The sequence below is a fragment of the Mirounga leonina genome, unplaced genomic scaffold (genome assembly GCF_011800145.1).
Source record: "Mirounga leonina isolate KUSES-001 unplaced genomic scaffold, KU_Mleo_1.0 Mir_94, whole genome shotgun sequence".
Taxonomy (NCBI): Eukaryota; Metazoa; Chordata; class Mammalia; order Carnivora; family Phocidae; genus Mirounga; species Mirounga leonina.
Genome location: NW_023270855.1, coordinates 54,135,420 through 54,159,681, shown reverse-complemented (window position 1 = coordinate 54,159,681; position 24,262 = coordinate 54,135,420). Strand labels below are relative to the sequence as shown.

The 24,262-nt window shown below is 48.8% G+C and overlaps 1 protein-coding gene and 1 long non-coding RNA gene across 2 annotated transcripts in view; one reads left to right on the top strand and one right to left on the bottom strand.

Annotated features, from left to right (window-relative positions):
- C3 (complement C3) overlaps positions 1 to 24,262 on the bottom strand; it is a 38,620-nt gene that overhangs the window by 848 nt on the left and 13,510 nt on the right. The window contains exons 18-38 of the mRNA XM_034996445.1: positions 21,115 to 21,223; positions 20,768 to 20,853; positions 16,205 to 16,347; positions 15,897 to 16,109; positions 13,119 to 13,185; positions 12,935 to 13,021; positions 11,975 to 12,178; positions 11,414 to 11,489; positions 10,959 to 11,118; positions 9,947 to 10,045; positions 7,512 to 7,668; positions 5,871 to 6,034; positions 4,870 to 5,028; positions 4,670 to 4,729; positions 4,458 to 4,548; positions 4,287 to 4,338; positions 2,759 to 2,846; positions 2,568 to 2,657; positions 921 to 1,026; positions 632 to 721; positions 382 to 462 (exon numbers count right to left, since the gene is read on the bottom strand). Of these exons, the coding sequence (XP_034852336.1) occupies positions 382 to 462; positions 632 to 721; positions 921 to 1,026; positions 2,568 to 2,657; positions 2,759 to 2,846; positions 4,287 to 4,338; positions 4,458 to 4,548; positions 4,670 to 4,729; positions 4,870 to 5,028; positions 5,871 to 6,034; positions 7,512 to 7,668; positions 9,947 to 10,045; positions 10,959 to 11,118; positions 11,414 to 11,489; positions 11,975 to 12,178; positions 12,935 to 13,021; positions 13,119 to 13,185; positions 15,897 to 16,109; positions 16,205 to 16,347; positions 20,768 to 20,853; positions 21,115 to 21,223 (2,382 nt within the window). The remainder of the gene's footprint in view (positions 1 to 381; positions 463 to 631; positions 722 to 920; positions 1,027 to 2,567; positions 2,658 to 2,758; positions 2,847 to 4,286; positions 4,339 to 4,457; positions 4,549 to 4,669; positions 4,730 to 4,869; positions 5,029 to 5,870; positions 6,035 to 7,511; positions 7,669 to 9,946; positions 10,046 to 10,958; positions 11,119 to 11,413; positions 11,490 to 11,974; positions 12,179 to 12,934; positions 13,022 to 13,118; positions 13,186 to 15,896; positions 16,110 to 16,204; positions 16,348 to 20,767; positions 20,854 to 21,114; positions 21,224 to 24,262) is intronic.
- LOC118004909 lies at positions 11,263 to 18,430 on the top strand. Its single transcript, XR_004677736.1, has 3 exons — positions 11,263 to 11,416; positions 16,445 to 16,556; positions 17,391 to 18,430. It is a non-coding gene; the product is annotated as an uncharacterized LOC118004909 (long non-coding RNA).

The following is a 24,262-nucleotide window of genomic DNA, read 5'->3' as shown; positions in this document are numbered from 1 at the left end:
GTCATAGGCACGACCACGCCTCCTCCCGCCCACAGTCATAGGCACGATCACGCCTCCTCCCGTCCACAGTCACCCGCAGCCCTGTCTCACATCTCTGCGGCTCAGCACAACTACAACCTCGCAGTCGCTCACACCACCCGGCGTACGACCACATCCACTTGTACCCTTGCACACACCCAGCCCGCTCATTACCACGGTTCCCATGCAATCACGGCCCCTCACAACACATTTACACACACACACACACACACGTCGCCCGCACCCACGGCCACACACAGCCAGTGCTACACGCAACCACGACCATAACACAGTCACATGCACACCCACAGCCACACACACACTGTTGCTCACACACGATCCGGTGTGCATGAACCCACTTACCATAGTCTATGCCGGGCTCACAGGCCTTGTCCAGCCGGTACCCATGGGTGATCTTGTCCACCTGGTGCATGAAGCAGTTCTCTGTGGGGTGGATGAGTGGGGGGCATGGTTATAGCCCACGTCTCATCCAGGGCCCTCCACTCCTGGGCCTGTCCCTCTGGGTGTGGGCTTTCAGAGCCCCTTGGGTCACCCCCAATGGAAGGAGGGTCCGGTGGGTGTGGCCACCCCTTCCCCGCCCCTTTGCGCCCACCCTCAGCACAGCGGCACATGTCCTGGTGGCAGAGCTTGCTCAGCAACCCGTCTTCCTTCTCTGGGTGGTAGAACCGGACGCAATTCTCATCTGTGGGCAGAGTGGTGCGGAATGGTCAGAGGGCTAGGGCCTTCAGCCCAGAGAGCCGGGGGTGGGGGTGGGGGGCTCGGATTCCCAACTCCAGTCCCTCAGACCTGGAGATGGCAGGTCCCCAACCCTGGGACCCTCAGACCCCCACCTTTCAGATCCCTGGGACCCTCAAACCCCAGCTCCTAGGTCGGCTGCTCACCCAGGTTGTAATAGGAGTACACCTTGACTGATCCAGGCTGGATCAGCCCCACATTAAAGTACTGGTGCACTTTGAAGGATAGACAGTCCTCGTGGTTATGCGAGATCTGTGGGGAAGGAGGAGGCCGGTCAGTGGGACGACATGGAAGGGAACCTAGCATGGGTACAGGGGGTTGGAGAAAATGAAGGATCAAGGTGGGATATGGGTGGGGAGGGTGGGGGGCAGGAAGCTCTGCCAAAAGATTTATGAGCACTTCAACAAATCCATGTTGTTTCTCCAAGGCTCGGAGCTAGATTACACTCGCCAGGTTCCTTCCTTCACAAGTGTGGCCACGTGACTGAGTTCTGGTCAACGGACTGCTATCTATGTCCATAAAAACATCCCATGGTTAACAATACTGAGTTGTATATTTACAAGTTGCTCGGATGCCTGGGTGGCTCACTTGGTTAAGTGTCTGCCTTCTGCTCGGGTCATGATCTCAGGGTCCTGGGATCGAGCCCCGCATCGGGCTCCCTGCTCAGCAGGAAGCCTGCTTCTCCCTCTCCTCCCCACTTGTGCTCCCTCTCGCTATCTCTGTCTCTTTCAAATAAATAAATAAAATCTCAAAAAAAAAAAAACCCCTATGTGAGGTAATGCATGTGTTAAGTAACTTTATTATGGTGATTATTTCCCAGTATATGCATACATCGAATCATTACGTTATACACCTTAAACTTACACAATGTTATGTCAGTTACATCTCATTAAAGCTGAAAAAATAAAGAAAGAGAGAGAGAAAAAAAGAAATAGATATACATATGTATGTGTATGTGATAGGTGTATTTGGAGGAAAAGGCTAACAGTGAATTTGGGTAGAACTATGGAACTGTGTTCTATTGCTCTGCAATTTCCCTGTAAGGTTGGGATTATATAAAAATTTAAATGTACAAAAATTAAAATACAAGAAAATGTCAATGCTCATCTCCTGCACAATCCTCTTTTCTTCTAGAAAGAATGGGCCCAGCAGACGACTCTAAGAGCCTAGGAATTGGAACCCCAAGATAGAAGGCACGTGGATCCCTGAGTGACTGTGTGGAGCAGAAGACCCTTTCCTTAACCTCCCACACCAACTGGACTTGGCATGAGTGAGAAACACAAGTGTCCTGTGTTGGGATCCCCATATATTCTTGGGAGTTTTATTATAGTAGCTAGTGTTACTTATGCTGACTAATATGGGGTGAGGGGCATGGGACTTAGCAGGAAGAATATGAGGAAAGCAAAGCGGGAAGGCATAAGTAGGGGAGAGGAGGAAGCTCAAGTCAGGTTGGAGATGCAAAGAGTGAGAGTTCAGATGGAGAGCTAAGAAGAAGGGAGAGAAATGCCAGGGGAAATCCTGTTCACCACTGAGCACCTGATTTTTTAAACCAACGTAGCTCTTTTCAGTCATTGTTTAAGACTCTGATGGGAAGAAGTTGGAGGAAGCAAGCATAAACTGAGGTTGGAACATGAGTGGTCAGAAGGTATGGATGACCTGGGTAGACCACCTCATTCCACCTGCCCCTTCCTCCACCACCCAACAGCAGGGACCCCATCTCTCCTAGCCTGGGCCTGGCCTGACCCAGAGGAAGGCCAGCCAGGTAGAGGTCAGGTCCCCATTGGAAGCCTTACCTTGTCCAGGTAGATGATGAGGGTGTTCTTATTGGAGAAGGCCTTATTCAGCTCGTACTTAGAGATGTATTTCTCAACACCACTGTTCAACTGGGGAAAGGTAGGACTTGTGAAAATGCTCCTTAGTCTTCTTCCAGACCCCAGGGTTCTTCCCACTGATCCTGGCCCTCAAACCCACAAGCCCTTCATACCTCGTTGAGGTCACTAAGGTCAGGAGAAAAGCCAGTCATCATGGATATATCCAGGATCGACATGGTAGCATCCTGGTCTCCTAGGTACCTGAACGGGGCAGAGAAAGGGCAGTTGGGTTCCAGGGTGGGGTCAGCCCCGGGGGTCAGTTCCTGGACAAGGGGGTCTGATCAGAGACTGAGGTTCCTGGTTCCCACATAGCAGCACAGAGGGATATTAGATTTTAGGAAACATTCCCCAAAGGGAATAATGGAAAGGCAGTACAATGGTCAAGGAGACTAATAGCTCAGGCTCTAGAGCCCAATTGCATGGGTTCAAATCCCAGCTCTATATGACATCTGATGAATCACTTGACCTCTCCATGCCTCAGTTCTTCTAGAAAATAAAGGCAAGAAAATGTTACCACGGTCTAGCTCAATAATAGCGGGGTATAGTAATCACAATTGCATAAAGTACAAATCTTGTTTCTAGCTCTTCAGTCCACCAATCACTGTGCAAATAACAGATGCACATCACAGTCAATGACCAATCACGTCACTTCTTCCAAAAGTCTGTCGGTGCCGGGGCATTGAGCAGCCATTATTCAGTTCATGCACTGATAGCAAGGCGTGTGGTTGTGTTAATTCCGTATCTCCCAGTGGATCAACCCACCTGACGTTTTGTAAAAATGAGTCATTGAAAGAGGGAACTAGCCAACAAAGATGAAAGTGCGGCAGGGCAATGAAGACTGGTAACACCGGAAGTAAAATTTGAATAGCATATAAATGGAATTAGAGAATAAACGGCGGGCTGTGGGAATGTCGCCCCTGCTGCCATTTGAGAGGCTGGCTATGCAGTGGGAGGAACCTGGGGCAGGCAAGCCCATCAACATAAACGAGGAGAATGGCTGTGACCAAAGGATGCAGCTGTCCCAGGGGAAATGGCGCCGGCAGAAATGCCTCCATAACTCTTGGCCGCTCAAAGGATTAAGTGTTGGAAGCTGACCTAACTCAGAAGGGAATGTGACAATTCACTATGTCATAAGAAAGATGCCTGCTTTATACATATCCTCAGTTATACAAAGAGGAAGGAGGCGCTTTCGAACCACAGTACTTTCGATGAGTGTTTTACAAGGGAGGAAACAAAAAATCACTTGCATCTCAATGTTCTGATGTTTTCCTTTACAGCATACTAAACAAATACTCGTCGTACTGTCATTTTCATTTCTCTATACCTTTATAACTGGCATATGAGAGTTTTTGATGTTGTGATAAAATGCTTTAAAGGTCATGGAACAATTGTAACTTCCCCGACTGATTGTTGAGATTGCTCGCACAGCCTCAGCCTACATGGCCACTGCTAGTCTCGGACTTAGCCATGCACAGTGAGGACTGTGCCTGCGGCATCCACCTCCTGGGGGGACTTAAGACAATACCAGATCCACAATGCAGTCTTGCAAAGGATTACGTACCAGAGATATTATTTGTGAGAAGTCTTGTTATAGACAGAGGAATGGCCAAGATGACCCCCCAGTGAGCCATCATCACTTACCTGGTACAGATGTTAAGGATCATGGTGCTCTTGGCGTCCTGAGGCCTCTTGACTAGAAACACAGAAGACAGAAAAATGGGAGGGGGGTCCCTGGGTCCCAATTAAGGAGGGGGGCAGACATTAGAATGGGGTTGGGGGAAGGGTAACAGGTAGGGTCTTTACTCCCTTTACCATCTTCAAGGGCTCGTTGAATGTCAACCCTGAGGTCAAACTTCTGGCAGGAGGCTTGGCCTTTGAGCTTGGCATAGTACATTGTCACCACCTGGTGAAATAGTGGGGGTGATGAAGTGTCAGCCCACTTGAGTTGAGAAGGAGAGGGTCCCTCTGGGGCAGAGGGGTTGAGAGAAAGTGGTGGGCCAAGCAGGTGTGTTTCTGTTCCTTACCGACAAGGTGCCTTCTCCTTTTCCTTTAGCTATTACTTCGAAATTCTCATTTTTCTTGGTCTGCAGGGAGAGAGAAGTGAGGATGTTGGGAACGAAGCCTTCTCCTGGCTGCAACAATCATCTGCTCTCCCTCCTGCCTCTGGCAAACCCTGGCTGGTGTGGAGGGTGACAGCAAGGAGGGTTTGGCTAGGCAAATGTACCTCTTCTGACCGCAGGAGGCTAGCAGATTCCCAGACGATGCGGTGCTTGATGACAGAGTTTCGGCTGGGCAGTTTGATGGCCACCTCCAGGTTCAGGTCCTTGTGGTCAGGGACATCCTTCTGGTATTGGGCCAAGGCTTGGAATACCATGAAGGTGGCCTAGAACCCATGAGAGAGGAAGAGACTCAGATCAGAGGGAGGGGGCACTGAGACTGTAGCCTAGGAACCCCCCCTACTGCCCCCCAGAGAGGGTAAAGATGAGATTGGGAGTTGTTAGGCACCAAGGACATGCTCTAGATTCTTCAAGGGACAGAGGCTTAGACCAGCGTTTGGAGACACTAAGAACATGTCTAGAATCCACCAGAAATTGTAGGCGTAAGACTGAGCCTGTAGCAACACTGAGAATGTGGCCCAGATTCATCCAGAGGAGAGTCTAAGACAAGAGTTTGGAGTCACTGAGAATGTGTTTAGAACCCACTTGTGAAAAAAGAATGAAGTTGGAGCCTGGGGTCACTGAACATATGATCTAGAATCCAAAAGGGATATGGAGAATATGACTGACAGCTCGCCAGAAAGAAAGGGGGTCAAACTGGAGTCTGAGGTTTTTGAAACCATGGCCTAGAACCCACCAGGAAGAGAAAGGCTGGGAGTCTGGTGGAGCTGAGAACCTGGTCTAGAACCCGCAGGAAGACGAGCTAGCATGGAGCCTGGTGGAGCTGAGAACCTGGTCTAGAACCCGCAGGAAGATGAGCTAGCATGGAGCCTGGTGGAGCTGAGAACCTGGTCTAGATACCAGGAGCCTCAGAACATAGCTTGGGGCATTGAGAATGTAGTCTAGAACCCACAGGTGTGTTCACAACTGAAAAAGCCTGATCTCTTAAATCCACTCCAGCCACTCTGGCTTGTGGGACAGGAGGACTGCCCCTCTTGGTCTCAGCGTCTTCTCTGGGAGGCCAGACGACGTAGGCATGCAGGGGCCTGGGGGATATGGGGTCACTTACCTGGGTGGAGCCATAGCCACCCCCGTAGTATCTCTGCTCATTGAGCCAGCGCACGACAGGAGGTACAAAGTCAAAGTCTTTGAGCAGTAGCAGGGCCAAGAGGGCGTAGGATGTGGCTTCCACACTGTAGAGCTTCTGGCCAGGTTCCTCCCAGCGCTCCCTGTCTGCAGAGAGAACCCCCCAGCCCCCATGCTCACTGCTCTGTCTAGCCTGGAGATGGCTCAGAGAAAGCTCAGAAGAAGACTCCCCCTAGACTCCCCCTGGCTGACATCCAAGGCCCTCAATCTGCTGGCTCCTGCCTCACTCTCTTTTCTCATTAACCTTCACTCATCCACTTAAATTCTCAACTGTAGCCCCACTGATCTACAGGAGATTCCCTAAACTTTCCATGCTCATTCTTATTTCTGAGTCTTTTGAAATTCTGTTCCCTCTACTTGGAGCACCTTCTCTCCACTACTCCTGTTAATCCCATCCTGTACAATCTGGCTTCAAAGGCACCCCAAGACTCGGTGACAGACCCCTGCCCTTCCTTCTGTCTCTCAAAACATCCTGTGCTCTCCTGTGCCAGCATTATGATGCTCTACAGCAATCTGTTAACTCATTTCTTTCCTCAACTGGAGTGTGAGGACATGATGGCAGGGGCTACACTGTATTCACTGTGATGTCCCAAGTGCCTAAGAAAGTACTCATGGCAGAGATTGTCATGAGGAACCATTCCCTCCTCTTCCTGGGCACACAGCTGGACTACATCTCCCACATATCTTTGCAGGCAGGTATGGCCACAGGACGGAGCTCTGGACAATGGAGTGGGCACGGGCAATGACAGGGGCCCCTTCCATGCCTGGTCTGCCTCCCTTGCACAATCCTCCTCTTTCCCCTTCTGCTTGGATGGAGTGGATTCCAAGGACCTGGAGCGGCAGAGCCATGAAAAGAAAGAGTCTGGGATCTGGGCATCAATGTATGGAGGAGATCCATCCATGAACAAGAAACTTCTTTGTGATAAAGCACCTCAGTATATGTTACATCATATTTCTTCACATATGTTCCATCAGTCAGTGCAAACCTAGTAGAGATCATCACTGGAACCAATGATTAAGTGCTCACTAGGTGTTAGGCACTGTGCTAAATTGCCTATGGCATTATCTTGCCTAATCCTACTGACTCTTGAGATAATGATAATATTAGGACAATAGCAGTGATAGAGCTCTTACTGGGTGCTAGACGTTCTACCTGCATTACTCATTCAATCTTCACAACCGCCCTATGATGTAAGTATCATCTTAAGATGAGGCCCAGAGAGGTTCAGTGGCTTGTACAAAGCCACACAGTGAGAATATGGCAGAGCGGGATTTGATTTGGCTCTGTCTGATGTCAGAGCCCACGTCCTTGCTCCTGGGTCATAGCAAGTGCTCAACACACACTTGTTGAATGAAGGGTGCAATGGACCTTATGGTGTAGCCTACAATGAGGGCATCTCACACCTCCGAGCCATCCACCCAGCGTGGCTCAGCACCATCCAGTCCAGCTCAACTTGAAGCGGCCCATCCCAGCGCTGCTTAGAGCCACGCATGCCAGCTCAAGACGACCGCCCCTCAACCCCAGTCCTGCATTCCTCTTTTACCTCCCCAGGCTGCCCCTCACCTTTGGCTGCGCTCAGAAATTTTCTGAGGAGGTTTCCCTCCAGCTTGCCTAGCTGGGCGAGGGCGTAGCCAGCAATGGCCACAGAATATGATCCCTGCAGGTTCTCGTAGTGGGCTGCAAGATACTGTCCTGCCTTACTGATGCTGCCCGGCAGGCTCTATAAGAAAGAGGATTGAGTACTTTGGTAAGGTGAACATTACTGCCACAGAGAGCTGGTAAGGATCACACAAGCACCACTTGCTGGGTACCAGGATGGTTTCTGTCCTTGGGACAGTTCCCCCCCACCCCGCCGCGGGTTTTCAAGACATTTTAGCCACCGTGAGCTGCCATGTTGCTGAGTACCTAAGATGTGCCTGGGACAATTTATATACCCAATGGTGTACTGGTAGCTATTTAAGCTCTCCAGTGTGTGTGTTTGGGGGCAGGGGAGGAGGGCGGCTGGTTTATAGATTGCCAGTTACTGTGACGTAAATACTCCCACCACAGCCAATTTCAAGCTACCACCATAATGTCCCTGAACATGGAGTGGAGAAGAGATGCCCCAGATAGGCACTTGCGAGCTAGTAGGAATGATTCAGCCCCCTGCTGGGAATGCCTCTTGTCTAATCATCAGCTTCAGAGCTAACACTTACTATATGCCAGTCTACTTTTATCATCATCCCTACTGCACAGATGAGAATACTGAGACCCAGAGAGACGAGGGGTGGAGGAAGACATGATCTGTAGTGTTCGCGGATTTTTATGGTGTGAATACTACCATGGCCAATTTCAAACTACCGATGTGGAGGCAGTGAATGCAGAGTTGGGAAGAGGTGGGCAGTAGCACAGTCTTAGATAGTATTTTCCACCATATAGGTGCGTAAACAACCTTGAGATGGATAGATTTATTGTAGATAATGAAAGATAATAGAACAATTAGGAAGTGATGAGTTTCGAGTGTGTTTTTCACCTTTGTTTTTAATGTTGAATGCATAGTCTAATTTACTTAAATGTAAGTTTATATAATGTAATTTTTAAAAAAGATTTTATTTGTTTTTTTGAGAGTGAATGAGAGAGAAAGAGCACAGGAGCAGAGGGAGAGGGAGTGGGAGAAGCAGGCTCCCCGCTGAGCAGGGAGCCCAAATGTTGCTGTGTTGTAGTAGAAACTAATCCTTTTGCCTGCCCAGCTACCTCTCCTTCATCTACTTTTGACTTTTGTAGGAACTTTTCTCTTTCATTCACACCCCACAGTGGAAGCAGCCATATTTGCCCAATAAGACCTACTTCCTGGCTTCAGCTGATTGGCCCAGGTGTGATCACCTGACCACGGTCAAGCCAATCAGAACCATTCCCTGGGAATCTGATAGCCTTGGTCTGGCTATTTCCCCAAAGAAGGCAGCCAGCCTTCTGCCAGGCTGGGTGGGTGGCAGAGAAAGAGGAATTATTGGGCCCAGAAAGGCCTGGGTTCCTCTTAGGCACTAAAGATAATAGCCCCCTCCCCTCCATCTCTTTTCTGGGTTCCAACTAAGGGAGAAGCAGCTGGCTGAGATCCTGGGGTTCCCAACTTGGTAAGCTAAAAGGTCAAACAAACCACTCTTAAAATCCCAGGACAAAGCAGATGGAGCAATTACAGAGACTCTCAGGAGCCCATCTTTCTAAGTTTCTCTGCTTCAGAACCAAAATGAGAGGAAAAGGAGATAGCCGTAAGACAACATTTTTAATCATTCCCCTTTTAGGGTCATGGGCTCCTTTGAAAATTTCCTAAAAGAGGGACGTCTGGGTGGCTTAGTCAGTTAGGCACTTGAGTCTTGATTTCGGCTCAGGTCATGATCTCAGGGTCATGAGATGGAGCCCTGCATGGGGCTCTATGCTCAGGAGGGAGTCTGCTTGAGATTCTCTCCCTCTCCCTCTCCCCCTCTCCCCATGCTCTCTCTCTCAAGTAAATAAATAAATTTTAAAAAAGAAAAAGACAATTTCCTAAAAAGATCCCCCAGGCTAAAAAAATAGTCTTGATGTTTTCTTAGCTCTGTGTTGTGAGTTTTCTTTAGGGAAGCAGCAAAGATACAATGCACTGATCAGGTAGGAGTGATGTGGAAAACAGGCTGAGGGGGCTTTTGTTGACATTGGCTAAAACTCTCTGAAAATGGTAAAGCAGGCAGAAAGGACCTGCTCTTTCATCTCTTTGTGTCTCAGTTTTCTCTTCTGTAAACTGGGGATAATAAGAGTAGCCCCCCTCTTGGGCTCTTACAAGGATTACAGGACTCAACCATGTGAAGCTCTTAGATGAGCATCTTAGTTAATTACCCCCCAAATGTTGGGTATTATTATGGCCACTGTGGTGGCTGTTACTGCACTGGGGAGGACTGAGAATCACCCAAATGCAACACCCCACCCTCCAAGGTGGATGTGCCCTGGGTAGGGGAGGGAAGAAGAAGAAGAGGATGGCGGACACTTACGTTGACCTGTCCTTCACAAATATCTTCAGCCTCTTTCAGTGCAATGAGAACAAAGGCTGTGAGGGACGCCTCCTTCTCCTTAGAATCCCGCACGCCACCCTAGAGTAGGAAGCAGGAAACAAGGATAGGGTCACCAGTGTGTTCCCATTTGGTGACCAATCCCCTTGTAGGGTCAGTAGGTCAAGGCAGGGCTGAGTCTCTCCCCAGTGTTTCCTTAGGACGGGCACTCTCTTCAGTATCCATTCATTCAGCAGATGTTGCTGGTGCTGTGGATAAGATGGTGGGGAAGAACCAGACACTAGCCCAACCCTCATGGAGCTTTCCATACAGTAGGGGAGACAGACATGAACCAACTAGTTCACCAAAAGATTTTATCATTACAGACTGATGAATGCTGTTCAAGAGACATGGATGTGGCAGTGAAAATGGACAGTGGGAGTGTGACTCAGTTGGGGAGATCAGGAAAGATGTCGCTGGGGGATGACGGGTTAGCATGCCAGGCAGTGGGAAGAGCATGTGCAAAGGCCCTGTGCCAGGAGAGAGCATTAGGCTCCTAGAAGTACAGATGGAGTGTGGATGGGGGTAGGGGGACAGCTGTTAAGACTGGACGCCTGAAAGGTCAGACTAAGGCAGTGATTCTCTAACTTATGCATGTATTGGGTGTGTGTGTGTGTGTGTGTGTGTGTGTGTGTGTGTGTGTAGGCCCTGCTCCTAAAGTTTCTGATTCCATGCATCTAGAGTCCAGCTTGAGGACATGCATTACTAACAGGTTTGCAGGTGATGCTGATGCTGCTGGCATGGGGATCCCGTTTGGAGAACCACAGCTCTGAGGGGTTCTAGGTTTGTTTTCAGAGCGAATAAGGAGGAACTTTGGTTTTGCACTAGACTCTGAAGGTCTCTGGTCTTTGCATTGGAAGAGCAACGCTCCCGGCAAAGGGGTAGTTTTTCTCCTGTCTATCCTGTGACTTCCGGGCGCCCCTTCCTCAGCCTGCCCTGAACCCCTGCCTCTTACAGTCATCTCTTGGTGAATCACTGGCCCATCCTCGTTGAAGATCCCGTCGGGCTTCTGCTTCTCTATGATCAGCCATTTGACCGCCCCGCAGAGGACCTGGGCGTCGATGGCGATGAGGTTGGCGGCCAGAGAGAAGACCTTGACCACGTAGGCTGTCAGCCTGAGGGCGGGCACAGAGCGTGAGCCAATCGCCTCCGGGATCCAGAGACTGCCATTCCAGCAAGCCAATGAGCAAGAGGGGCGGGGCCTGGCCGGGCTGGCCCAGCCTCCCCACCCAAGTGCAGACCAAGCCTAGCCGCAGGAGGCGCTTGATGACCGCAGGCCACTCGGCAGCCCGCAGTGGGCGCGTCGCCTCTGTGGGCCGAGGACCCAGAGCTGGGCTCAGGGCTGCGTGGACGAGGCCCGCTGGGACCACCCCAGGCCGCCCTGCTCTGTGGGATGCAAGGATGACTCACCAGGTGCTGGACTCCCGCTTCGGGAAGGCAGCGAAGGCCGAGTTGCCTTGTCTGAAGGCTAGCTGCTGGGTGTACCCTGCAGGGAAGCGAGAGGTGTCGCCCGAGGAGCCGAGGCTGAGTGGAGGGGGTGGCTGGCATGGGTATGCCAGCACGGGGAGGGGCTTGGGGGACAGGGGTTCAGAGAGGAAAGAGGGGGCTCAGGGCGGAGTAGGGAAGTCTGGCGGGGAGGGGGAGGACCTTCTAAAAGGGGAAGGGACTCAGAGGGCGGGGCGATCAGAGAGGAAAGGGGGACGGAGTTCTCAGAGGAGAGGGGTTCAGAGAGGGTAAGGTTCTCAAGGGGGTTCAGGGCAACGGGGCCTCAGTGAGAGACGGAGCTCCCTAGGGCTCAGAGGGGCCCAGGGTCTCAGAGAGGGGAAAGGTCGGGGGAGGTCTTTCAAAAGAAGGGATCCAGGGAGGGGCGGGGCCTGAGAGGGGGCAGGGTTTCCGGGAGGACCCAGCTCGGGGAGGGGGCTGGGAAGGGGAGGGGGCTGGGAGAGGGGCAGGTCTCCAAGGCAGGCGCACCCTTCTTGATGAGCTCCAAGGCCGCCTGCCGCTTCTCCAGGCCGAACTTCTCCCACTGCTCGGTTTGGTCCAGGTAATGCACCGAGATGACAGTGGGCGTCATGCCGATCATGTTTTGCTCCCCGCAGCCCGACGGGGTCACGATGAGGTGCTTCAGACGTTCCCCGTCGATGGCGTCCTCTGCCATCTGAGCCACCGGGGTCCCTGCAGCCGGGCGGGAGGACCGCGCTCAAGCACCGTGGGGTGGGCTGAGGAGGGTTGGGGCTGCGACCAGCGATCCCAGGCTCCAACCAGCCAGTGCCAGAGAGGCCCGGGGCAGTTGGGGGCTGAGGAGGATGTGATCGAAGGGAGCAGCACGCTGAGTGGACGAGGCAAGGGCAGGGGGGTCTACACTTGTAGGGAAGGGGGGCTTGTGCTTCATGGGAGAACTCTGGTCCCTGAGTCCTCTCGTTACACCGGTGGCAAATTAATTCCGGTAACAATCGTCATGAATACTTAGATCGTGCTTAATGCTGTTTGCCAAGCGCTGTTCTAGAGAACCTCATCTAGTATCTCATTTAATCCTCTCAACAACCCTTTGGTATAGGAACTGTTATTCGCTCCCATCACAGATGAGGAAACCAAGGGTCTCTCCCCCAAAACCTTACTGCTTGCAAGGTGCCTTTCCAGCAACTTCTTTTCCCTTCTTCTTGCTCCAGTCCTCCATCCCAGGCATTTAAGTTCCAAAATCTCCTGCTCTTGAACTATACTGTTTCTCATTTAAACTTCTTTATCTGCAAAAGCTATTTGCTGAACTAAATACTGCCTGGAGCCTTCTATAAAACAGATCAAGGAGGTGGCCAGCTGTCCCAATGGAAGTGGAGAGGGGAGGCACAGTAGTGAATATCTTCGGAATTAGGGGGAGCTGGGTCCCCCTTCTCCAGGGTTGTGCCTTCCTGGGTTAGAGCCAGTGGTGGTCACCTTGCAGGAGGATCCTGGTCTCAGAATCTGTGTCTGGGACTTGGTCGCTCAGGTCTGCCGCACGGACCTTCACTTGCTGCTCTCCCCCTGTGGGTGGAACGGGAGAGAAGGATGGCAACAGCCCTCTCCCACCAGGTCCTGCATCGCCACCCAGACCTCAGCCCCTCTGCTGTGGCTGACTCACCTTGGCCCTTCTGTTCTGGATTCAGTGTGTGAATGGCCACAGTCTTGTTGACTCTGACTCCCTCGGGCTGAACCGTGTTGGGATGGGGGGCGGGGGGGGGGAGGTCGGGTGAATAAAGGAACAGACACACACAACTGGTCAGCAAAGACACTGTCCTTCTGGGGATTACGTAGCATAGGCACAATGGCATCACCTATCCCAGCTGTGTGACCAGGAGTCAGTTACTTAACTTCTCTGTGCCTCAGCTTCCTCCCTTCAAAAGAGGAAGCAATACAAACATCTACTTCATATGGTTGTCCTGGGAATTAATAACAAAATTATACATTGCTAGCAAAATAACAAACCCTTTTGAAAGCTTCCTCTATGCTAAGGTGCTTTCTTTGCTCTCTGGGGTTAACCTTTTACCTTTGCAACAAACCCGGTCGGGGGAGTACCACCATTATAACTCCCATCTCAAAGGTGGGATGCACAGAAAGGTGAAGTCACTTGCCCAACGTCACACAGCTGGTAGAAGAGAGCCGGGGTTTAACAGTGCAGTCTGTTTTTTTTGGGGGGGGTTGGGGAGGCAGTCAGGCTAAATGACCCAAGAAAGTCTGTGTTTTTAATTCAGTGCTTTTCAAACATCTCTAGAACAAAAGAATGTGCATAAAGTACTCAGCACAATGCCTGGCACATAGTAAGTACTCAGTTAAAATAGGGGCTGTCTTAGTATCAGAGTCCCAACTGATGCTCTCCTGTGTCTACAGAAAGACCTCCATGGTGGACTGCAGCTGTTTATGCCTAGGCTGATAGGCTGGTAGGCTGATAATAATGCCCAAATTTTCCTTTGGAGACCGAGTCTCCTCCAATGGCATGCTGGTAAATATCTGACACCCAGCTCTCCAGGAAGAAAAGATCCTCCATTGTAGCGCTGCTAATTTACGTGCTGTGAATATCTCCTCCATGGCAGACTTCAAGTTACCAGCATCAGAGAGTGCAGAATTGGGAAGTTGTGGGCACACTGGCTCTCGGGCATGGGACCATGCAGGCTCTAACCACCCTCCTAGGTTTTCATCCCATCAGTGCCACACTGAGCCATGCTGGGGCCCCAGGCAAAAGGGATAATAAGAAATGTGCCCCTAGGGGACCCTGGCTGGCACAGTGAGGAGAGCATGTGACTCCTGAGCTAGGGGTTGTGAGTTCCAGCTTACTAAAAAAAAAAAAAAAAAAAAAGAACTTAAAAAAAGTGCTCCTAGATATGTATTTTTATGTATATTTTAATGGTTAATTATATTCCAGAACATTAAAGTAGCTGGAAAAAAAAATGAGTTTGGGTGCACCTGGCTGGCCTGGTCGGAAGGTAGGGCGTGTGACTCTTGATCTCAGGGCTGTAAGTTCAAGTCCCATGTTGGGTGTAGAGATCACTTAAAAATAAAATCTTTAAAAAAAAAGAATAGGAGTTTGCTTCCATTAAAGTCAGGAAAGAAAAATTATATTGGTTTGGGTATAAATAAGACATTTCACTATAAAATAGCACTGTCAGTTTTAAAGCATTTGCTTTTCAGTGTTTCAATATTTTTTCAACGACTTTAACATTTTTTTGGGGGAAATTAACCATTAATCAGTTTTAACCATTAAAAAAAGACACATATATGGGGGCCATATTTTCCCTGTAGCTTCAGGGAAGCTAAATATGGCTTGAGATGATATTGTCAGATCCTCTCTGTTTAAAACTTTGATCTTTTGTTCATCACAGATTTTTTTTTTTTTAAGATTTTATTTATTTATTTGACAGAGAGAGAGACAGCGAGAGCAGGAACACAAGCAGGGGGAGTGGGAGAGGGAGAAGCAGGCTTCCCACCGAGCAGGGAGCCCGATGTGGGACTCGATCCCGGGACCCCGGGATCATGACCTGAGCTGAAGGCAGACGCTTAACGACTGAGCCACCCAGGCGCCCTCATCACAGATTTTTTTTGGTATTAATTTTGAATCCTTACAACATTGTATTAAAATACTGTCGCTCTTATTTATGATCTCACATATTGCTTGAAAATATTAATAAGAGATGATAGGATTTAAAAAAAATAAAAATTTTTATTAATGACTTGATCTCCTATTATATTTGCGAATGTTCGTCACTGTAGGAAAGAGTAGAAATGTAACTGTTAACATATATCCTAAGGGTGAAAATCATACTTAAAACTAGAAGTTCTTATGTTCTCACATTGTATGTTACTGCTTTCTAAAATTTGTTTTGTGTGGGGCGCCTGGGTGGCTCAGTCGGTTAAACGTCTGCCTTCGGCTCAGGTCATGATCCCAGGGTCCTGGGATCAAGCCCCGTGTCAGGCTCTCTGCTCAGCGGGGAGCCTCCTTCTCCTTCTCCCTCTGCCTCCCTCTCTGCTTACTTATGCTCTCTCTCGCTGTCAAATAAGTAAATAACATCTTTAAAAAAATTTTGTTTTGTGAAACATGTTTTCTCAAGATTTTTAAAATAAAAAAAAAAAAACTCCTATATGCTGAAATGTGTTAAAAATATCATATTTGATATTAAAATACATTTTCCTTTAAAAACGTATCACTGGTTTTTATGACTGGGTTTTTTGGTGCCCCCTAAAAGTCCTCACTCACTTACCCTAATCCCGGCCCTGCTTCCAAACTTGTAGGACTCCTAAATTTCCTAAGCTGGACACTGGACGCTCTTAGTGTCTCAGAGTTTGGGTCTCCAACCTGGATTGACAGCAGGAGGAGACAGGAGACTCTCCTGAAGGACAAGGGGCAGCAGGTGCCCCAAGGACTCACCACGACCTTCAAGGTCTTCTTGACACCATCGCTGATGAAATGCCTGTAAACAGCGGCCTTGACCTCCACCTCATATAGGCCGACCTTCAAAGGCACAATGACATAAGGCACGGCCACTGAGGACTTGGCTGGGATTTCTACAGTCTGCTGGTAGCGCTTCTTGGAGGTGGCCATGCTGCAGAAGGCTGGGTTGTAGAGCAGTTCCACCCTGACCTGTCAGGGGAGAGAGAATCAGTCAGGGGTATGTGCCACGGATCCCCCACCCCCACCAAGCTCTCCATCATGCCTCTGCCGCCCCAGGGACCCACCTTGAGCTCCCCCACTTCCTGGTAATTGTAGAGCACGGCTCGGATCTCCACCTGCTCATTGCGCACGACAGAGTAGGGTAGCCGCAGGTCAATGAAGAAGTCTTGCATCACTGTGACCTCATAGGGGTCAGCCACGCAGATCCCTGCCCGGGAGAGGAGTGTCAAGGGAAGGAGGCGGACAGTGTCTCAGTGCTCACCCCTGCCTGCAGGAGCTGTGCCAAGCTCAGCCTGTGTTTGTAGAAGCCCCCAGACTACACAGCTTCGGTGGTACATTTGCCGATGGTGGTGGCATGGCAGCTGGACATTGCTGTGATGGGACGATTTCCATTTTCTTTCGTGGTTTTATTCATAGGTATGTGTGCAGGTGGGAGGAACTCAAGCATAACTGAGGGGTCCATATCTGTGCTCTCCAAAATGGTAGCCTGAGCTCCATGTAGTCACTGGGCACTTGGAATGTGGCTAGCTCCAGTGGGAACCGGATTCCTACTTTTATTTCATCTCACTTCACTCAGATTTAAACTTAAAAACTGATGTTCATCGTGAATATACTATAACCCCTTGAATTGTACACTTTCAAAGGGTGACTTTTATGGTATGTGAAAAATACCTCAATTTAGAAAATGATGCCTGATTCAGTGATTGGAAAACTTTTTAGCGTATGTTTGGAATAACTTGGATAGGCCAATCTACCTTTTCAGCTGTACATTTTACAAATCCTAAAATACAGATCAAAGTATTTCCAATGAAAGGCTAGGGGCACCTGGCTGGCTCAGTCAGGGAAGCATGTGACTCGGGATCTCGGGGTTGTGAGTTTGAGCCCCACGTTGGGTGAAGAGATGACTTAAGAGTAGAAATAAAATCTTAAAAAGAAAAAAAAAAAGGCTAGCACCCTAATTGGGATGCTCTGCAGGTATAAAATACGTGCTAGATTTCAAAGGCTTAGTACAAACAGAAGTAAAATATATTATTCATAATTTTGAGATGTTAATAGGTTATTCTTAAGTATTAACATATTTATCCTTGTAACATTATCCTTGTAGTGTGACAGTGGTTTGTGGATGTTTACAAAATGTTGAAAGAATAAAAAATGTTGAAAGAATAGTATTTTGAATATATTTGGTTAAGGAAAATATATAATAAAATTGATTTCATCTACTCCTTTTCTTTTCTTTTCTTTTTCAAGTAGGCTCCATGCCCAGCGTGGGGCTTGAACTCACGACCCTGAGATCAAGAGTCACACGCTCTATGAACTGAGCCAGCCAGGCGCCCCTCACTATTCCTTTTTTATGGGGCTACCAGAAAATTTGAAATGACACAAAGCTTGCATTGTATTTCCGATGGACAAGGCCTATCTACAGGGAGTGAAAATGATGCCAGAAACAATGGTTATTTGCGATACGATTACTGCATTAAATTCAAGCAAAGGGTTGATGCAAGGAAATTTGCAAAAACATTGTATTGAAAATAATGTTACGCTAAAAAAAATAAAACAAATAAAAATAATGTTACACTAAGAAATCTATTAAGATTTTTTTTTTTCTTATTCTTCAGTGGTGAAAAAAATTACCAGAGGCTGGAACGAAATCCTTATTTCTTAACCTCTGGTCATTTATTCATCGCCCTTGGGGTGTCTGCTCTAGTCACGGAGCTATTTACCATTTCTTATCTACTATTTGTTTTTACATAAAAAAAAAAAAGTTTATTTTTTAGTCATCTCTACACCCAGTCTGGGGCTCGAACTCACAACCCCGAGATCAAGAGTGGCACCCTCCACCAACTGAGCCAGTCAGATGCCTCTATTTTGACGTTTTTAAACTCAAATTTAATTTACTGTGGTGTGTGAAAAGCCAGGTTTTGCACCACAAATAGGAGGTTCCCTCAAGGAAAGCAAAACGGTTTTGTTCAATACTGGTTAGCTGGTGCAGAAAGCTGCACCTGCTCCCCTCTCCTTGCTGATCGAAGTTGTTCAACAAGAGCAGGAGAGACGAAGGCGTGCTTGCCCCAGACTGAGCTCTTCCCTTCGGACAAGATGGAAGGACTTCTGACACACGATCTGTGTCACTTTTAAGGCAGTGAAACATGTCGTTACAGGTTTGTCCAAACCCTTAGAAGGTACAACACTGTTGTGGAGCCCTAAGCTATTGGCTGCAGTTAATAATAATGTACCCAGGGGCACCTGGGTGGCTCAGTCGGTGAAGCGTCCGATTCTTGGTTTCTGCTCAGGTCATGATCTCAGGGTCATGAGATCGAGCTCCCACATCGGGCTTCCCGTTCAGCGGGGAGTCTGCATCAGGATTCTCTCTCTCCCTCTGCCCCTCCTCCCACTCTCTCTCTCTCTCTAAGAAATCTTAAACAAACAAAAAATAATGTATTCATTTGGGCCCATCAATTGTAGCAAATGTACCACCCTAATGCAAATAGGGGTTAAGAATGGGAACTGAGGGGAATGGAGGGGTGTGTGGCAACTCTCTGTGCTTTTTTGCCCAATTGTTTCTATAAACAATTTCTATATACAAGCTCTCTGCTTGTAACCCTGACTTTTGAATTCATAGTAGCTCAGGAGTCTGAAATTTCCAAGTTTCGTGGGTTACAATGCTAAAATATTTATTCTGAAGCTCTAAGATGGGGTTCCTGGAAGGTTCATCCCCCAGTGATCTTGGGCAAGTCACCTTCCTTCCCTGGCTTCAGTATCCTCATTTGTAGGAGAATAATAGTACCAAGCTCGTAGGGTGGTTGTGAGCATTGACTGAGATAATGTGTTGAGAGTTAAAATCGTGCCTGGTGAGACAATGATGTCGAGAAGGTATCACAAGGGCACGGAGAGCGGAACCCCAAAACCACAGGGCCCTGTAGGATTCTGCCCTCCATCCCACCCAGGGGACATTGGGCAACTTCTGGGGATATTTTGGGGACATGTCACAACTGCGCGGGGTGTGCTACTGGGATCTAGCAGGTAGAGGCCATGGACACTGCTCAACATCCTACACTGCACAGGGCAGGGCCCTACCACAGAGAACCATCCAGCTCAGAGCCACACGAGTGGCTCTATATGCATACAGACCCCCTAGGGACTGCATTAAAATGCAGGTTCTGAGTCAGCAGGTCAGGAGGGGGGGTCCAAGATTCTGAATTTCTAACAAACTCCCAGGTAAGCACCTTTGCCAGATTGCTAGTGGTTCAGGGAACATGGTTTCAGGACAAGGATCTAAACTGTGGCTTTTGGGGCACCTGGGGGGCTCAGTTGGTTAAGGGTCTGCCTTCAGCTCAGGTCATGATCTCAGGGTCCTGGGACCGAGTCCCGCATCGGGCTCCCTGCTCAGCGGGGAACCTGCTTCTCCCTCTCCTACTTGCTGGTGCTCTCTCTATTACCGCCCTCTCTCTCTCAAATAAATAAATAAAATCTTTAAAAAATAAATAATTTGTGGCTTTCAACTTTCTTTTTTCAAGCTGCAAGAACTTTTCTTATTTAAAGGACACCTCAAAATCTTTAAAAAAATTTAAAAAAATTTTAAAAAAAGGACGCCTGGGTGGCTTAGTTGGTTAAGTGTCTGCCTTCGGCTCAGGTCATGATCCCAGGGTACTGGGATCGAGTCCCGCGTCGGGCTCCCTGCTCAGCAGGGGGTCTGCTTCTCCCTCTGCCCCTCCCCCTGCTCTCTCTTCCTCTTGCCTCAAATTCCAGTATGGCTTGGTGTGGCCCTGGCTTCTATTTAAAATGTAGATGTTTTGTTCATCATGGATTTTTTTTTTTGCACTCATGTTGATTTTTAAAAAATGATTGCATGAAAAACTAATGATGTAATGTACTGTGATTAACACAACATAATAAAATAAAATAAAATAAAAGGATTGCATGAAAATATTACTTATCTGGGCGCCAGAGTTTTTTGGCACCACTTAAAATTGGCGCTTAAAGTTCATGCGTCCCTCTTCTCATCCTGCTCCCTGCCCTGCTCGAGACCACCCATGTCGGGCAGGACTCCCCAGGCTCTCACAGCCGGCTCTCCACAGTGGAGGGCCCGGGACAGCCAGGTTTCATAACCTGACCACCGATGCTCCAATCATGCATTTCATTCTGCTGCTTCTTCTACATTTTCTTAATTGCTCTACCCACCATCCTATCGACATCACCTTTTAAGGGTGTTTGTGGTTGCAGATTATCTTGTATGATATTGCAATGGTGGATATACACCCTTATACCTTTGTTCGAGACCTATAGATTGTACAACACCAAGAGTGAACCCTAACGTCAACTATGAACTTGGGGTGATGATGCCGGGCCCATGCTGGATGTGGGGTGCTGGTAGTCGGGCAGACTGTGCATGTGGGGAGGTGGAATGAGGGTGTGTGGGGAATCTTTGTACCTTCCCCTCAATTTTGCTGTGAGCCTAAAACTGCTCTCAAAATAAAATCTGTCTACAAAAAGCACTGACCATGTCACCCACAGAGTAGGATCTGACACCCCTCCAGCCACCAAGAAACAGGGATCTCTCTGGATGGGGTGAGAAAATGCCAGTGGCCCTGGGGTCCCTGCCTCCCGAGGGTGGGGCCACCGCCTTCTCTCACCTTTGTTCTTCGACAAGCTCACAGCCAGAATCTCCCATGTGGTGATGGAATCTTTCAAAAACACATTCATGGTCTTCGTGGAGATTCTGGATGGGGGAGATGTGGGAGCATTAGAAGACCTGTGTCCGGGTTGTGGGGGAGCGCCAGGGTGGAGGGGCCCCAAGGGAAGGGTTTGGAGGGGGGTGGCGGCTGGGCAAAATTGTGAGTAGCCTGACTCCCAATTTTTCTAGGCTGGGTTGTGGGGTTGCACAGTGACTCAAGAAAAGAGGGGGGTTGGGGTGCATGCAAATTAAGTGGTCCAGTCTGGGGTGCTATAGGCGCTGGTCTGGGAGGTGATAAAGTCTTACCCATTTTTCTCGGGTTCATTGAGATTCTCTATGGTCCACAGCCAGCTCTCAGGGAACTGGCTTCGGGAAACGATGTCCTCTTCTGGCACTATCTCCTCGTCCAAGTCACCTGGGAGGTAGGGGTGGGGAGGGGAGCAATCTGGATTTGGGACAGACCTATTTCCCCACTGTCCCTGGAGATATTTAGCTCTGTATCTCTGGAGGGGTTCCTAGCAGCAAAACACACCCATGGCCATGCGATGACTTTGTGGGGTGGGGCGGGGGGTGGGGGGCAGGCATGTTTGCCTTTGTGACTCCTTCCTTCATAAACACACTATTAAAAATTATATTTTACAACTGTGTTGGTATAAAGGCAAAAACAATCCAGGCTGGTTAAATTATTTACCCCTCCCCCAATTTTCATAGAATTGAAAGCATTCGCTCGAGCCTCTCTCTAAGCCTGAGGGTTCCTAGGCTCCTTGCCTGCCGCATCTGATGGTGATGGTCCTGAAGCAAACAGGGGGCTCGACAGACTCCCCAGACCTGATGGTGACCCCCGGAGAGGGGGTGGCCTTTTCAAGCCTGGCTGACACCATCAGCAAGTAGATGAAGCGGGGCCAGAATAGGGCTCAACCCTGTCTGGGCTTTCTTCAAAACATGATGGGCAGATTGTAACTTGGCTCTGGGTCTGCCAAATAACAAAGTAGGTGAAGTCCACTGATGCCTAAATCCACTCACATTCTGAAATAACCCATCAAAGTGCCTTTCGGGTATGAACATGTAAGCAACTCTCTGTCTCACCCCCAACTGGCTAAAAAAAAGTACACAATGCTAGGGGATGAAAACACCCAAGCGCGTGTAAGCCCTATGCTGGTAGATCAGATATTTTTGTCTAATTTTCCTCTTTGAGAAAGGAAGTCTGTAGTTCGCTGGAGTAGTATGCAGCAAGCCTAGGTTAGTATATTTTGCACAGGTTGAAGGGCAAATCCTTTGTTCATGTGCGTTGGAAATCTTTGGTCTTTTTTAGGGGTGGTGGTGAAGGGAGTGCTAGCCTTCCAGCTAAAAGGATTTAGAAATATCTGTCCACTTTGGCATGTCTGCCTTTAAGAGGTGACTGCCTCTTAAGAGCCAAAACAATAAAGAACAACAACAACAAAAACAATAAAAATATAAGTGTGCACAAAAAAATATGTGTTACCATATAAGGAGTCCCCTACCTGCTGTCATATAGGCTAAGTAAAAATTGATCTGGGGGAAAATTTCCCTTGGCTTGAATTTTGCTGTGATCTGATAGCAAAAAGAAGTTTCCCAAAAGCAACTATAAGGGAACAAAGAGGAACTTTACAATGAAGCAATCCAGCAGACACACAGCCTAACGAAGTGATCAAGGGTCACATCACCAACAATGGGATGGATCAAGGTCATAAGGCCCCTGATAGGATGCACTAAGAAGGCCACAATGTCTCTTTTGTGACAGTGCTGCCCAAAATGCAAAAGCTGAATGTGGTTATGAGGAAACATCAAGCCAACCCAAATGGCGGGACAGCCCCCCAAAGAGCTGGACATGAGCGTCACTGCAAGATGGATGCTCTGCAGGGGTTGGGCAGATCCAAGGACACTAAGGAGACCCCACCAGCAAATACGACGTCCAATTCTGGACCGGATCCTTTTCCTATAAAGGACCTAAACCCAAACCAAACCAGACCAAACCAAACCAGACCAAACCAAACCAAACCAGACCAAACCAAACCAAACCAAAGCGAAACCACTGGCGCAACTTGAATGGGGCTGGAGGGTTTGGTGGTGACAACGAGTCAACATTAATGTCCTAATTCTGGTGACTGTGCTGGGTTTTCTGGGAGAATATCTCTGCTTCTAGGAAATCCACACTGAGCTAGTTGGGAGTGGTGGGTCCTCACACAGTTCAGAGGGGAAAAAAAGGTTTTTATGCCCATTTCCACTTCTTTTGTTGGAGACTCTTTAAAGAAAAAAAAAAGAGGATTATTTTTGCTTTGATCAGGCAGCCTGCTGCTGTGAAATTTCCCCTTTTTCCTCAGTTTTTAAGCAAAGGCATTATCTTTAGTGACTTTTCATCCTGTAGTTAATAAGGTAATTTCCCTCGATTTCAAGAGCCGCTCACATGGGCCTTTGTTCTCGGAGCCCAGTTTGAAGGACACAATTTCTGGTCCCCCATGAAACAGTGGGATGTGCAAAAGAAGTGTTCAAAGGGCCAATTAGAACGATCACCAGAGCAGCAAAGGCTCTGCATAAAATGGTTAAAAAGAGCAATCTGGAAAGGGTGGGATGAGCTGGGAATTTGCCAAGGTGACCCTCACAAAAGGTCCCGTGCTGTTCACCGTGTGCTGTCCCTGGCTTCAGTTTCAACAACGCCCATCCTAGCAGAAAGATCTTTCCCTAATCAAGACACATTAAAAAGCATTTTCAAAAAGGAGGGATCAGGCCTCACTGGGCTCAAAGCCTCTCAGCAAATGGCAGTTAGGCAATGGCTGTCCTCTCAGCGCCACTTTGTGATGGAGACTGCTCTGATTGTGCTTTAAATGCTGTCATTATAAGAGAAATTTCTCTTGGCTTTGCTTAAGATTTATTTGGCCTGAGGTGTAAAGTTTCAAGTGGGTACACGTTTTCTCTTATCCAGAACTGAATGAATGAACGAATGAATGAAAATGAAGTGACAGAGGTTGTTAGGCATTGAGTTAGGCACCTCTTTGGAAAGCACCATAAATTAGCTTTCTTTGGTAAAGACAAGCTGAAAACCCGTCTCAGACAGAGGCATCATCCCCTCTCAGACAGGCCCTCCTCCCTCTCAGACAGGCCCTCCTCCCTCAGACAGGCCCCCTTCCCCCTCACACAGGCCCTTCCCCCTCTCAGATAGACCTTCCTCCCTCAGACAGGCCCTTCCCCCTCAGACAGGCCCTCCTCCCCCTCAGACAGGCCCTCCTCCCTCAGACAGGCCCTTCCCCCTCAGACAGGCCCTCCTCCCTCTCAGACAGGTCCCCTTCCCCCTTAGACAGGCCCTTCCCCCTCTCAGATAGACCCTCCTCCCTCAGACAGGCCCCCTTCCCCCTCAGAAAGGCCCTTCCCCCTCAGACAGGCCCCTCCTCCCTCAGACAGGCTCCCTTACCCTCAGACAGGCCTTTCCCCCTCAGAC